The sequence below is a fragment of the Leptonotus elevatus genome, chromosome 14 (genome assembly GCF_054856555.1).
Source record: "Leptonotus elevatus isolate MCC_2025b chromosome 14, RoL_Lele_1.0, whole genome shotgun sequence".
Lineage (NCBI taxonomy): Eukaryota > Metazoa > Chordata > Actinopteri > Syngnathiformes > Syngnathidae > Leptonotus > Leptonotus elevatus.
In genome coordinates, this window is record NC_141252.1 from 14512260 (window position 1) to 14528310 (window position 16051).

The 16051-nt window shown below is 40.2% G+C and overlaps 1 protein-coding gene across 6 annotated transcripts in view; it reads left to right on the forward strand.

Annotated features, from left to right (window-relative positions):
* ralgapa2 (Ral GTPase activating protein catalytic subunit alpha 2) overlaps nucleotides 1-16051 on the forward strand; it is a 103398-nt gene that overhangs the window by 5749 nt on the left and 81598 nt on the right. For all 6 annotated transcript variants that reach the window (XM_086094427.1, XM_086094423.1, XM_086094420.1 and 3 more), the window contains exons 2-3: nucleotides 8997-9107; nucleotides 9362-9411. In XM_086094427.1, coding sequence (XP_085950553.1) covers nucleotides 8997-9107; nucleotides 9362-9411 — 161 coding nt within the window. The remainder of the gene's footprint in view (nucleotides 1-8996; nucleotides 9108-9361; nucleotides 9412-16051) is intronic.

Consider the following 16051-nt stretch of genomic DNA (forward strand, 5'->3'; position numbering starts at 1 on the left):
ACTGTGAGCTTTGAAATGGGTCAACTAGGTGTCAATGAGACATTTCATTGCTGTTGGATTTGAGGAAATGATGACTGGACATGATCTTATGAAGACAATCTTTTATTACGGATGTTGACTTTTTCTTGATTTTGCCATTCTATACTGAAAACAGAGAACCAGAACAAAGAGTACTTTTTCATGGTCACCGCTTTGTTGCAATAAATTCTCTTTCTAAATCTTTCACTGATTTCCTTTTGTGGTGTTTTTTTTTTTCCAGTATAAAAATAAAAACATCTTGTTAAAGTCATACTTAATTTTATGTTAAACTATTTAAATAAGAATGCAATGGGTTAGAGCTATTTTCAGAGTGGCTCCATATTGTTTTTCTGCTCACTGAGCAGATCTGTGGGACAGAGTGCGAAAGCGGCTGCATGTTAATTTGCTGGTCATGCCTGGCTGGATTTGGCTGAGGTTGTTAATTACAGGAGGCCTGCAAAGCTCCCACTGCTTGGCTCACTGCAAGTCACCAAGAATCAGAGGGGCTGCGCAAATGGATATTCCTCAGGACTGTGCGAGTTCGAGTGAGTGAGAATGTTAGGAAAATAGTGGTGATGCTCGGAGGAGATGCCCATCTTGTGACCAGCTGTCACCACATGAAGATAAGAGGTCAAGAGCGACGAGTCGAGGGCCGTAACCACATCAGCCAAATTAAGGGTCAGCATTGCCGAGTAAGTCCGTTTTTCTGACAGCATTATCTAAGTAGAATCTAAATAATACGTAAACAGCTTACTAACAAGGCACTCTTAATAGTAAAATGTGAAAATGATCTAATGCCCTACACTGACCTTGATGATCATGAAACTAGAGTCGGGATGGATACCAAGCACTGGCACTAAATTGGCCCTGAGGTTAGAAACACTGGTGTATTGATAAGCTCCACCCTTAACTGTTCTGTTAACAGTTTTGGAGAAATTACTTAAATACATTTTCTATTTATCTTGGCTATATGAATGTTATTTTGCACCTTCTACCTCTCTGATCTCGTTTTGTAACTAGCAATACAATTAAAGGGAGTGGAACTCTGTGGTGAGGATGGATGATTTTTCACTCCAAAAATATGTATTTTTTTGTTAAATCAGAGAAATATCACAATTAGCCTCTCCACAAGCGCTCACTTTAAGAGAATGAAGAAATTAGAAAATGGGGTGCTTGGTGGGCCGGTGCGCCTCCTGCCCCCGCCCGGTTGGGGGGGGCCCCGCTGGTCACACCTCTTAACTCACTACACTAGGTTTGCACAATACACTTTTATAGACATATAGGGCACATAACACACTTTGGGGGGTGGGGTAGGGTGGAAACACCGTCTTCACCCTACAACTCCCCTCCAATTTTAATACACCACACAACTTGTGGGTGGGGGGGGGGCTTGTGGGGGTGCCATCGGTTGGGGGCCGCAGTATAGAGCAGTGCTGCGGTCCCCTGTCCGTGTCGCCACCCGCCCCCCCGCCCTATCTATTTTTTTTAATGCACCACATACACTCAGCAACATGCTTGGGTGGCGGGTGGATCGGAGCGTGGGAATATCATTTCCATCGGCTCCGGTTCACCTGCTCCTAATTTTAATGCACCACACACACACACTTGTATATACACTGGGTGGGGTCACATTCACGGTTTAGGGGTAGAGTTCGCCAGTCCGCGAGCTGGCGGACTCAGTAACAGGGGTTAATTTTCACAAAGAACGCTGGGGTGACGACCGGGGCCTTCCCCCGCTGGGCCTGGGGTTCGGGGGTGTCGGCCGCCCTCCGGTGCCCCCATCTCCCCCTTCTGCCCCCGGTGTTCCGTCCTTCCACACGGCGGGGGGTGGGGTGGGCGCGGCTGCCCTCTCCGCTCCGCTGTCCGGCCCCTCTTCGGCGCCGGTGCCTGGGTGCGGGTGGTCCCCGGGGGCTGGGGGTTGGGGGGCTGCCGGTTGGTCGGGGTGGGGTCGGGGGGGGGGGCGGCTTTGTTGGGGGGGGGGCGGTGGTGGGGGTTGCGGGGTGGGGGGGTGCTGGGGGTGGGGGGTGTCTGGGGGATTGGGGGCATGGGGGCGGCTGGGGCTGGGTTGGGGTGGGTGGCGGGGGTGGATGGGGGGCGGGGGGTTGTTGGGGGGCGGGGGTTGGGGGCCGGTGGGGTGCCTGGTGGGCCTGCAGTGCCCCGTCCTGCTGCGTTGGGCCGGGGGCGCGGGCCGTGTTGGGGCGGGGGGCGCTCCTGCTCCTGGGTTTGCTCTCCGGCCGGTGGCCCTGGTGGGGCCCGGGGGTCGTCCTTTGGCGCTGCCGCGGCCTGGGGGGCCCTGAGGTGTTGCGCTTGCTCTGTTCCGGCGGGGGTGGACGGCTCCCCTCTTTGGTGGAGATTTTCATGCATGCCAGATCCACCACACCAGCATCTACCGAAACTCAGACACAATCTGTTTCCTCCTCAGGTTATTGAATCGGTGGAGGCTGGTGTCTCGGATCTCACGCGGCTTCGTCTGTCCTTCCTTCCTTTTCTCGGTCTCTCCGTTGGTCTCTTGAGGCCTCCCTGATTTTATGTTTTTTGGATTTGTTGGGGTCTGGATGTTTCTTGGGCTGGGGAGGAGTTCTGGTGGGGGGTGTCTGGTCGGTGCTGGATTTCACCTTCCTTGGTTTTCTTCGGTCCCCTCGGGTCTCCTGGTGTTCGATTTAGGTGAACGGTATGAGATTTTTTTTTTTTTCTAATAGGTTTTCTGGTGAGCTAACAAACACACGCACGCACGCACGCACACACACATACTCACCCACACACACACAAAAAAAAAAAATGTATGTATGTGTGTATGTATATATGTATATATGTATGTATATATGTGTATATATATATATATATATATATATATATTTGAAAAAAAAAAAAGAGCAATGATGATGACATTTCCGAATGAACAATACTGAGCTCTTAAAAGAAGAAAAAAAAAAAAAAAAAAAAAAAAGAAAGAAAAAAAAGAAAAAAAAAAAGAAAATGGGGTGCTTTCCTTTTTTCTCTCTCACGCATTCCTTCTTTTCTTTGATAATAATAATAAATGTGATTCACATAGCAAACTTCAAGACTCCCACGGTTGCTTTTGAGTTGAAAAAGAAAAATGCCATTCTGTCACCAATCAGTATGACTGTTGATTTTTATAGTGTGTGTATTGTGGAATATACTGTTTGATTTATGATGACAGAATGAGAATAAACAATGAAATCCCCCCCCAAAAAAGAAGAAAACGAACACTGCTACTCCTGAAAAGGAGACATATATCTATGTCTTTGCCCTCTACATGCATTGGATTGAGTGAGGAAAAAAATCTCATGAGGCGCATTGTCATTGTCTACCACTATGCATTTGTACCCCAATGACTTTTTCAATTTACAATGAAAACTGGCTCCATGGAAAAAAATTAAGTGTATAGTGTTATGGATGATAACAGTTGCACGTTTGTCTGTAGATGACAATTTTTAGCCCAAGGAAATGTTTTCCAAGGTTGCTCTTCAGTCTACTTTTATATTCAAATTAAATTGTGTCGCTTGAATCTTGTCATCTGTAATCTTGTAGTGTCAGGAGTGGGTATCAGTCTTGTTACTACGTCTCCCCTAGCATCACGATCCACAAAGTGACAGCGAACTAACATGCAGTATATCCGGTCACGACACGTAAAATATATATTTTTAAATTATTATTATATTTATCATAAATTTTTTTTGCAAATTTCTTGGGTGGTGGCCAGTTTACTTGGGTGGCTTGCCCAAGTATTAACATGGTGTGGGAAACAATGGGGTACTGCACGAACGCTATTTTTCGACCGCAAGGCCACGTGACTTCAGCAGCGTGAACAGGAAGGGGGTCAACATAGAGGTGCGCTCGCAGACAAGCCAGGTTAGTATTGCTTGTTTTATTCTCTTGTATCTGCGTAAAAAAAAAAACATGCAGATAAACACTGCTGTTATGGAATTTAAAGAAACGACTCCAGACACTACGACCGTCAACATATGAAGGATGTGTTCTTTATTCGTTTCCCGAAGCCAAAAATTCAGAGGGATAAATGTGAACGGGGATCAACTTGTGCGGACGTCCAAAAGACCAGTTTAAGGCCAGCAAAGTGAAGCCTTTCACCTTCATATGTCACTGTTATTCGGACCTGTCTTGCTTACTGCCTGAATATTTTTTTTATTTTTTTGCCTTTCATATAAATCTTGGCATGCTGTGACGTATGAAAATTTATCTGTAGGGCCTTTTCTGAATTAAAGAAGCAGCCTTATAAGCGGGAAGGACAAAATAATTGAAAATAATTGAAATATAGCCAGTGTTGTTGGTTGTGCCAAAGAATTTCTGAGTAGAATTGCGATCGCTACACGGCTCTTTTTCCCGTCTTTTTCAGCCCTCTACACTCAAACCATCTCTTCAACTGAAGTATGTTCTTCAACGTATATACCAGTGAATTTGGAACCAGGGGCATCATCCATGGACAGAATGAGTAGGTTTAGCTCAGTAGACGTCTTGCTTGTAGACTGTTTAAATGCGTCTAGCATGACTGGCCCGCCGAGTTTGACCCCTCTCGCTACCGTCATGAATATTAATAAAGTGTGGTGACGTGTATCGTGCGGCATGCCATTGCACCACATCTTTGTCTCTGAGTATGGCAGCGATCCACTGAAGTCGAGTCTCCTTATGCGAGGTAAAAAAATAAAAATAAACAACACGAATGAACTTTACGGAAGCCTGACATAAATGGACACAGCAGTGCTTGCTGTACGCTGTGCTGCTACTTGAATGTCTTCACTTTTTTCATTCGTGTTGACTATCTGATCTGTTGTCATGTGTATAACGCAACAGTATCCTGAAATATTATTATTATTATATAATATTATTATGTTTTGGGGGGTTTTCCGGAAGTCCCGCCTTCTCTGTGACATATACCCCATGCGTGCTTTGTTCCCATCCCCCTGATAAAGGCTTCCGCCATTTACCTGTGCTGGAAGGAAGTGCTTTCACTTTTTCCAGAATGCAGAAGTTGGTTGCGCATATACTTCATTAATCCAAATTCTCAGGACCTACTTTCAGTGCATTGCAGAGCAGTTCTCTGCCAAACACAACCACAAATTATTTTGTGTTGATGTAACTTGTAACGTATTGTTAATATTGTATCGTCAAACCAAAATGAACACTATTTTGTTCGTAAAGACAGTATTTGCTACAGTGTGTGCTCTTGGATATCAATATAATGTGCAATGGGTCATAATGAGATAGTTGGTGTATTGTATATGACATTTTTAAAGGACAGAAACCTAACCTGTAGCGGAGAATAGACCAATTTTCTGTGTTAGAAAGTGGCGGTTTGTTTTACAAAGCACATCAAAAACCAGTTTGTCTCGTTTCAATGAGTTTCCCAATGTCACCCTCCAACCTTCCATTGGTTGTGGTTGCCTGTGTTATTTATGGCATAAAAAAAATACAACTCAGGTCTCATGACAATGACAATTGTTATTTTCAATCTTGTGGTGTAAATAGGGGACAATCTTCCATCAAATTCAGATGTTAATTTACTTTAATGTCATTCACCACGATACAACAGTCTGACGTGTCCACTCTATTTTGGTTAAGTGTGTCATGTGCGAATTGAATCTGACTGGTACAAAGTGCATTTTGCTGATTATGAAATGTTGGCCTGTTTCAGTTCATGACTGCAAGGACTGAAATTCAGTGCTTTCTCGGAATTATCTATCGATCTATCTATCTAGAGAGATATATATAGATATAGAGAGATAGATAGATAGATAGTAGAGATGGTAGAGATAGAGAGATATAGATAGATAGATAGATAGATAGAGATATATAGAGATATAGAAATATAGAAAAAAAAAATAATATATATATATATATATATATATAACATTTATTTTATTTTATTTTATTTTATTTGTGCTATGAGCTAGTCAACGACATGAACCACTCCAGAATGTATGAACTCAGACTGGGATAAGGTCAGACTTGGCCAGTTCTTGCGAGTTCCTCCCGGGTATCGCGCTGTGCCTTAAGAAGACTCAAAGGGCCCAATCTGTTACGCAGCTAGGACTGCGAGTCGAGAAGCGTTCATGCTGTGTTTAGCACAGTTGTATTATAATGAAGTGATAGTGTATGCAACACAAACAATGTTCAGAATTGTGTACGTCACTGATTTACTTAATGCAGATTTCTGCCAAATAGATTTATGATATTGGAGTAAATTACATTTGCATGCACTATGCAATAATTTTTTTGTCATCATTTTTAATAGTTTTGTAAATACAGACAGGCACACTAATCATTCCTATTTGGCCATTCACAATCCACTTATTTTTAATGTTCAGAAGATGATACACAACAGACTAACTTCTTAATTGGCCCTTGCAAAATTAAGTCAGAGTGCATGGATTACCATAAAAGAGATTTTGTTAGGAGAGTGCTTTGTAGAGCTTAAGTGTAACCAGAATATTAATCAATGACCATGAGGCATGTGTACATGATATGGAGGTAAATAATACTAATATCAGAAGATGTTCCTAGTTTAATAAGAATAACACATGGCAGATATTAGCACCGTTATTCCAGCTTGCAATCGAATCTCTCCCATCAGTGTTGGGGTATAGTGCTAGGTGATTAGCTAGCTCAATCAACCTCTCTGATTTGATTCTTTAAAACAGTCCTCTGTGTCTGATTTTAACATTAATTGCCACAAAAGGATTCCTTTGCTCTCCCCTCATCTCCATTTTGGCATCAGTGTGGAGCACCTGCACTGTCAGCAAGCACGGGGCTAATGCTAATGAGGGTTTTTATATCAGGGGCTCTTTGCTTGTGGTTTTGCGCATGGCATATCAATAATGCAGGTGGTATAAATGTCTCACACACAGCTTCTCAGATTGCTAAATGTGGTTCAAACATGAAAGGCGTGTATTAAAAAAAAAAGTTGATTGTGTTTGCTAAGTAAGCTTTAACTGTAATGTGGATGTAGTAGCCTGATGGCTGTAAATAGATCATTGGCTGCTTCAGCACACTACAGGAGATGACCTTCACCCTCTCTGCAAACAAGCCCAGTGTGCACACTGCTAGCGTTTGTCTGGCATAACCAGTTCAAAGGCAGTTCACGGGAAACCAACACAAAGATGCACTAATTATTCATCAGAAGATTAGCATAATACCTCTTTGCCTACCAGATGGCTTCATTTTGTGAAATTATTCACCACCATGTCATGGTTTCATAGTGAGTAGCAGTTCAATCTTTTAAGGCGTCACTATTGCCCACAGTGAGACCCTCCGTGGTTAGCAGGATAATATTTGTGAGAATTCCAAATTTATTTAGTCCGAGGTTGGAAAATAATGTCATAACCTTTGCACTGCGATTGGTGTGGGATGTTTGTTTTAGAGTTTATGTGAGTTGACAGCCCATAAAAAATACTTTTGGAATTAGAGCAGTCAGCAGCAGGATATACGGTCCATGCGCCTATGTCACATTCTCTGACTGGGGTTGTGTGCTTTATTTTGAAATTTGGGCTTTATTTTGAAATTTGAAAATATCTATTCCACATCACCCATGTGTCATCAGAGGGGTTTTGTGGGTTTGTGTTTGTGTAAGACTCAGACAACATATCACATGCTTAGAGATGACAAATGCCACTTGAAAAACTTAAGTATGGCCAGTTTTTCAAAATCTATGTTATTGATTACCAGCATCTATTTTTTATATTATTGCCAAATTTGAAATTAGACATTTTTTTTGGACTCAGTTTGCCAGATCCTTTGTGATGTTTCTGTAGCCCGCCTGTCTGTTTCAGTGTTTAGTAAGCATTCCAATGATAGAAAGCTTTCGAAAATAGGATAAAGGGACTTATTGGGTGAACATTGGCACTTATTTTATAGTTCTGAATCTGAACATAAAAATTATGTCTATACAAATTCCCACCCAAAAAGACCAAGTTGTGATTTTAGGCTTGTTTTTTTTTAGCACATTTTGTAACGCCCACTTTTTGGTTAAAAATGTGTGTGAGCCTGATGATCTCAACACAAGAACGAAGCAAGTGGGGGAGTTTTTTTGTGTGGCATTTTTACGCACGTCTATGACATTATTTTTAACTGTTGTTTTTTTGTGTTTAAATGTATGTTGTTGCATTATATACTACCATACATTCCGTCATGCTTTCAGTCCATACCTGATGAATCGTGGTTCGCTCATACATCAGTTCTTGACATATGGCGGCTGTTTACCCACTCGGAGTTGTCGGAATTTCCACACTATTGTTTCCCTGTGAGATTCTCGCTTTGTGTCGAGGATAGTGTGTTCGTCTTTCCCTTCATGTGTCATGCTTCAGTGACGGTTTTGGGATCTTTAAGCAAAAAGACAGCAGTGAATCTGAAGGGTCTGACATTGCTTGACACATGATGTTGCATATGAATCAGGCCCCTCACTTCCTAAACCCAATAAGATTCTTACTTTTAACCCGCAATGTCTCTGCTTCCCTGACATAATTTTTTTTTCCAGGCAGTTGAATTTGGTTTACTGCATTTTTGTGTGAAAATATATTCTGATCCAGCTGGGATTTACACTTTGTGTATGTGGAATCGTGATGTGATTATATACTTGAACTAGTGTCTGCCATCCATAAAAAACACTGACTAACAATGGTCATTTCCCTGAGCATTTAGGCTTAGGGTTAGGGTTAATGCTCAAAAAACAACATTATGGTCCAATATGAAACAGGGTTCGCCATTTGGTAACAGCAGAAGGCCACAATAGATTTCTGTTATTATCAGCATGATTAACCAGCGATAATCAATTAGCTGGCACACAAGTACATCATATACAAACCCCATATCAAACGCCTGGTGTGTGGTTGTGAGTTGCCGACTGCATTTATTCATTTTTTTGCAATTGTTCACCCATGTCGCTTGGTACCGTACCGGTATGTTCAATACTACAATGCATTTAGGATTTGCTTTCTCTTTTACAGATATCATTGACAAGAGTGAGCTGAAGCTGTTCTTCGAGATCAATGGTTCACAGATTTATTTTATCTTCTATGAAAATTTCATTACACTGGAAAGCAACTTAAAACAAAAAGGTGGGTTCAATTTTTTTTTTATTATATATATTTCTGAATTTCACACTCTCAACTTGACCTTCATGTACCACACAAATGCAAGTAATTATTTCCCTGTTATTTGTCACAAAAATAATAAATGTTCCCCGTATCTCCCACCAGTATAGCAAATTGTTATAGTTACACTTGGTGATTGTCACTGCTAACAGGAATTTCCTCAGCAATAACCACACTATTGCATGGTGAATCTGAAACACCTTACTTGATTTTCTCAGGGATCAAGTCTCAAAGGGAGGAGCTGGACTCCATCCTCTTTATTTTTGAAGTAAGTTGCTGTTTTCTATTACTGGTACTTTAAAAATATGCTGATGCCTCAATATTGGGGTTAGTGTTGCATCTGAATTCACCTGAAACAGTTGAAACAAATCAACCGGAGGCTTTAGAGAGGAAAGGAGACTCCGTTCAATCATTTTCCAGCTTAACTGCGTGTGATATCCCTTCCCCCTATTTTACTGAGCAGTCTTACATTGCACGTGCAGGTTAAAGTCCTCCACCTTCTTTTAACATCTACAAAGACAGCTCCAGTGTCCAATACAAAGACTTAGCTCTCGAGTTACATTTGCTCAAGGCAGGGCTATAAAGGTGGCAGAATATCAAATTGGAGGACTGAAACATTATTATTGTTCAGTATGTATTGTCTTTCCGACACTTCTGGGAGATGTTGAGGAACGCTTTTTTCAAGATTAAACATTTCTTGACAATAATGTGTGATAAGTGACCTCATTAGTCTAAACATGACGTTCTGATTAATATTGCACTTGTGGAATATGAGTTATGCAGCAAAATCCAACCCTTTTTATCCATCTCAGGGAGTGGCCATTTTGCCACTTGCTGTCGACTGAAAATGACATCACAGTTGCTCATGAGCAACTGTGAAACTGTGATGTAATTTTCACTCGATAGCAAAAGGCAAAACAGCCGTTTTCTGATATTGATAAAAACTACTGGATTTTGCTGCTTAACTCATATTCCACTAACACGATATTAACCAGAATACCGTATTTAGACTAGTGGGGCTGCATAAACTATAATTATTGTCAAAACATTTTATTTTGATTTGACATCCCCTTTAAGCAGCCCCCTGCTCCAATGTGTGCCACTGTTCACTCTGATGGGTGGGGGTCAAATGCAGATGTCAAATTTCATGTACACGTGTGTACATGACCAAAAATTTGATTATTCTATTCTTTTTCTGTTCTCCTTAAATAGAACGTGGAAAACAGCTTTACTCTGATTGGTAGTTTATTTGTCGTCTAATAGTGACTAAGCTTTCGTAACGTGTTCCACCGTGCTGCATTGTGACAAATTGCAGGATGAAACACTTTTCCCCACAAAAAATGCTTGGGAATAGAGTATGCTGTTCATCTTATTTCAATTAGGACAACAAATGCATTACTTTTACATATTTGAATGACATTTCTCGAATTTTAGAAAACCTTGTCAAGTAACTGAACTTCCCAAATTGTCCTTCAATGTTCTTACTGCTACAAAAAGATAATCTCCCCGACTGTACGCACGCACACAAGTTGACCTCTAACTAAAGCGTTGATTCTTGCCTGCTGCATATGTATGCAGCTTTTTCAAACAGAACTAATATTGAATGCAGCTTAACCCTCACTTGTCCCCTTTTAGCTCCTGCCTGTGGTGGCGTGCTTTTACTCATGTACTCAGACGACAAGTATTGAATGGTTTTTACAGGACAAACACTGTATAACATCATTTTGTTCTTAGATCTGCTAAGTTGACTACAGGTTCTTTACGCCATATTAGACAGAATTATGCATTGAAATAAAGTATTTGTCCTCCAATACAGTGGTCCTCAACCCTGGTCCTCGGGGACCGGTATCCAGCCTGTTTTCCATGTCTCCTACAGCCAACACAGGTGGGAATCGTTATCAGGCTTCTCCAGAGCTTGCTAATTAGCTGATGATATGAATCACCTGTGTTGGCTGCGGGAGACATGGAAAACAGACTGGATACCGGTCCCCGAGGACCAGGGTTGAGGACCACTGCTCTAATAGTGTGAGTGGGTGAAGTTGGTCCCGATAAAGTACAACCATGTAGTGTTGAGTAGGGCTGGGTTTAAAAAATCGAATAATAGATATCAAATCATTTTTAATATATCTTTTCTCCATTAATTCATAAGAAAATAGAATTTTAAAGGCAATTTTGTTGTTGTATCTTACCGTTTTCTTGAAATGTACTGTTCACATGAGTTTTAAAAGTATTTTCTTACATTTAATTGGTTACTGCCTCAGCAAAATTTGATTTCTAATTGATTGTTTGTGGAGTCTTTAATCGTGTCCTTGATATTGCCAATTGAAGATAGAACTGAACTGAAGTAAATCCAATCTTATAGGGAGGGGAAAAATCAAAATTGAATCGAAACGAGCTTGTGTGAATCGAAATCGAATCGATTGAGGAAATTAGAATCGATACCCAACCCTAGTGCTGAGTCACATAAGTCTCGTCTGACCTTCCCTGAGCACGCTAGAATTACATAATAGTCACCTTGCCACAGTTAAAGGGGACAATAATTGTCTTTCACACTCCCTTGCACGTTTGCATTAAAATCTGGTTGACACCATAGATTATATCCTCTTAGTGTGTTTGCTTTGCACATAGATGCAGACTACTTTGCTGTCATTATAAAGTATGTGACCTTTTTTCTTGTACCCATGTAAGGACCTGGTTGTGTGATGGATGTCAAGAGAGGGATAGGCTTTTTGTGTTAAACGTGCTGGAACAAACCGAGCCCCACAGGCACTACTGTCCATTCACTTTTACTTACTTTGATTTATTTTTGTTTACTGCCATAAAAGCATCCGCTAGGGTATCTTGTCACGCGGCCACTTTTTCAAACAGATAATAATCTGTTTATGACAATACAAGTGTTAGATTTTTTTTGCATTACAGTATTAGTAGTGTGTGTGTTGGAAACAATCAAACCAGAACTGTCATTCAGTTCACTTATACTTTGATTGTTGTTGATGTTGTTTTTGGACTAAATTGGTATTTTCAGTTACTTGACATCAAATCTGAAACTATAGCCACAATTCCACCAAGAGATACATTTCACTTTGGCTCTTTATGTGGCTTGTGTTTCCACGAAGGGTGTGTAGGTACAGTAGATAGCAATCACTGTGTAAATAGCATGACCTCAGACCAACACACCGCACTGCAAACCATAAATGGAATAAACAAAGAGAAACTCATCACAATAAATACAGGGCAATAATGTAGAACATCTGTAGGATTCATGCTGGTTATCTTGTGGTTGTTTATTACAAACGAGAGACCATCTTAATTTTAGAAATGCACATTTCGTTCACATTCAATGACTGTTATCTAATCAATGGCCTACTGTTGTGCTCAACGATTTTTTTGCTTGCTTTTTGTGACACTACATGTAAACAGAAAAATTATATACAGGAAGTTAAAGACTCTAAAATTTACTTGAGCAGGTCAACTGGACTCTGCGGTCAGTGACCAGCCTAGGAGGATATGCGGTTCAGATAATGGATGGATGGATTGATTTTTTGTTGTTATTTTTTGGTGGAGTTAACCCCCTTGTAACAATGATTGGCATTAATTTCCTCTTATTCAAGAATTTTTAGGGTAAAAAAAACCCCTGTTTTTTGGGGGGCATCAGTTATTCGCATATATTTATATTTTTTTTGTCCCCATTCGCCGGCTATCCTTGCCCGTATAAGCGGGTTCCACTGCATTGTTCGGTGGCCACTTTGGCAACATAAAAAAACCACTATATATATATATATATATATATATATATATATATATATATATATATATATATTTAAAAAAAAAAAATTAAGTGGTCAGGCTTGATTTAATTTAAGAAGAAAAGAAAAAAGGTTCTTGTTTTTTCAAGTTACGGCCAGGGACCTCAGTTTGGGATCGATAGCAATATATGACATGGAGTCATGTCAACTCTTCATTCTAGACTAGGAGATTCATAGAGAAGATGACAGGGGAAATTCAGAGTGCTGAGTCAAATGTGGATGGGTCATGGTAAGGTTGTATCCTGTAGAGAAAATCAAGGGAAATGAGTATGCACAAACTTCCCTGAGCTTTTTTTTTTTTTTGCATGTGCAAGTTTCTTACATACACAGTGGCACAGGGATTGAGCTGCTTTTAGGCAGTCAGCAGATAAGGTCATGTACAGGCATATGGGAGTGTAAACATACTGGAGTCTCTCAAGCCTGGAGACCAGAGTTGTCTGACAGAGATTCAGGCTTGTCTTGTGACTACAAAAACAATTGAGTGTGAAAGAGTAGTACAGTAATTCTTTCAGATTCTGCAATTTACAGATAGTTCTATCTAGATTGTTGCCTTTTGCGTCCATTTCTTTTAACTGTCAATACAACTTTTACCATCATGACTTTACCTGTAGTGGCTAGCCAATCAGCAGCTAACGGTAGTTGCTAAAATTAGCAGTCAACCGTACCACCTTGACTCATTTACTGCCATAAATTCATTTTTGAAAAATATTATTAAAAATTTGGGGCGTCAGGCGATACATTTTTTAATCGTAATTAATCGCATAACTTCACTAGTTAACTCACGATTAATCGCAAATTTTACATCTGTTCTAAATGTACAATAAAAAAAATCTAGGTTTTTATAGTCGTGTTAACAAAAGGGGGAAAAAATGTTAAACTAATAGAAATAGTTCAAATGAATTTTTGACGTTAATAGCCGTCAATGGCAGTGAATCAATAAAAAATAACAAAATAACAAATGATTATTACAAAATTCGGGGCGTCAGGCGATTACAAATTTTAATCGTAATCAATCGCATGACTTCACTAGTTAACTCGCAATTAATTGCAAATTTCATATCTGTTCTAAATGTACAATAAAAAAAAATCTAGGTTCTATTGTTAACAAAAGTGGGAAAAAATGTTGGACTAATAGAAATAGTTAAATTAATTTTTTACGTTTATAGCCGTCAATGGCAGTGAATGAGTTAACTGGGGTGGGAACGCTTTTGTACTCGAGGGCTACATCTGGAAGATGCTATACCCCATCATTGATACTCCTCCAAGTGAAAAATAAATACATTTGAACATTGCTACTCAATCTGTTGACCAGTGGTAATGTTGTTGTTGTTGTAATCTTATTTCCACAGCTGTAAACAAGCCCATACACTCACCAGATACAGCAACTTCTTCGCTGTCCATTCTCTAAGCTCGGTCTCGACTGGTATTGGAAGCTGTCTGTATTGTATAGCTCCCGGCGCCACAGACCGCAATGACATTGTCCCACATTGATTTTGTTTCTACATGCTGTGTGTTTGTGTTTTGTTTTTCCCCTAAACTTTGACTGTGTGTCTGTGCTTATGCCGCTGCTGCGGTGACTTAATAAGTACATTTCAACGCCGATGCACGTGACCACACTTCTTTGTTGGTTGGCGTCTTCTTCTTTAATATTGAATTATCACAGAGCCAGGTTTTTTTTTTCCACCTGTACAATCAGCACTAAAAATCTTTGGCAGCATTTTTTTTACTATTTGACCATCATTGCAGTAAGTTGGCTGTCATTTTTAACAGCAAATGCAGTGTTACGCTACAGTGACAGGGTTGTACTGTATCAGAAACAGTTGGAAGTTGAAAGAGCCTCAAATAGTTTTCTTTACTAATGCAGATACTTCGGAAAATTTGGTGGCTTTTCAAATACATATTTAACTAATACTATTTCAATTGTAACCAAGCATGTCTGATTTATCTGAATATTTTAACCAACATTAGTAAAACTACAGTTTTTTTTTTAAATAGCATCACTTTTTTCACCATATTTTCAGGTGTTCCCCAGCCAGCAGTTGTGTGTTCAGTTTGTTTTTATGGAGGTTTAAAATGTATAATTTAAAGAGAAAAGCAGCACATTTTTCCCCCCATCACAACCCCACATGGAACAAAGCATCGAGTGGAACATTAAACATTGCATGACCTAATGACCGGTATTTAATTAATTGTCTATTTAATTGTACAGTCATTAACTGATCGCATGTATTTTGACTCTTTAAACTGAATCCGAGTGAGCTTTTAATGGCCTTCAGACTTTCTTCTGTTTTATTTTCCTCCTCGATGCCTCATTGTTTATAGGGGGTCATTATGATGATGATGATGATGATACAGATAACATTGTGTTGATGTGGTCTGTTGCACAAGCGGAACCACAACTCGACGTACAGTGTAGCGGCACGAGTTTGATTGTGGGCTGCTGCTACCACCTACTGGTTAAAAATAAGAATACACTTGACTTGTGATTTTATCTCCTAATTGGCATGCTTAAACTGGTGTTTTTGTTTTGGGGTTAGATCAGTAGTGGGCAAACTCAAAAGTATTTTACAGGTAAGTTCCTTAATCAGTGTGCAACCATCTAACCATGGGGTGGGCACACTCGGTCCTTGAGTGCCGGAGCCCTGCAGGTTTTGGATGTTTCCCTGCTCCAACACAGCTGATTCCAATCAACATGATCGTTATCAGGCTTACGCTGAGCCTGCTGATGAGCTGATCATATATCAACTGTGTTGGAGAAGGGAAACATCCAAAACCTTCGGGGCTACGGCCTTCGAGGACAGAGTGTGCCCACCCCATGGTTAGATGTTTGCACACTAATTAAGGAACTTACCTGTAAAAGACTTTTGCTCAAATGCCTTAATTTTTAATGGTTTAAAATGTAATTTGTATTTTTGTTGTATTGTCATTGTTATTTCCTTTGAGAGGATTGATCTCAAAGTCAAAGGAGTGTTAATGAGCAGTAGTTATAGAGTCCCTGTTTGTCAAAAAGCCCTCATGGACCACCTCAGGGAGAAGTGTATTCTGCACCATGTTCGGGTCCTGCAGCTAGAAACCTAAGCTAGAAACCTAAGCACGGATCAT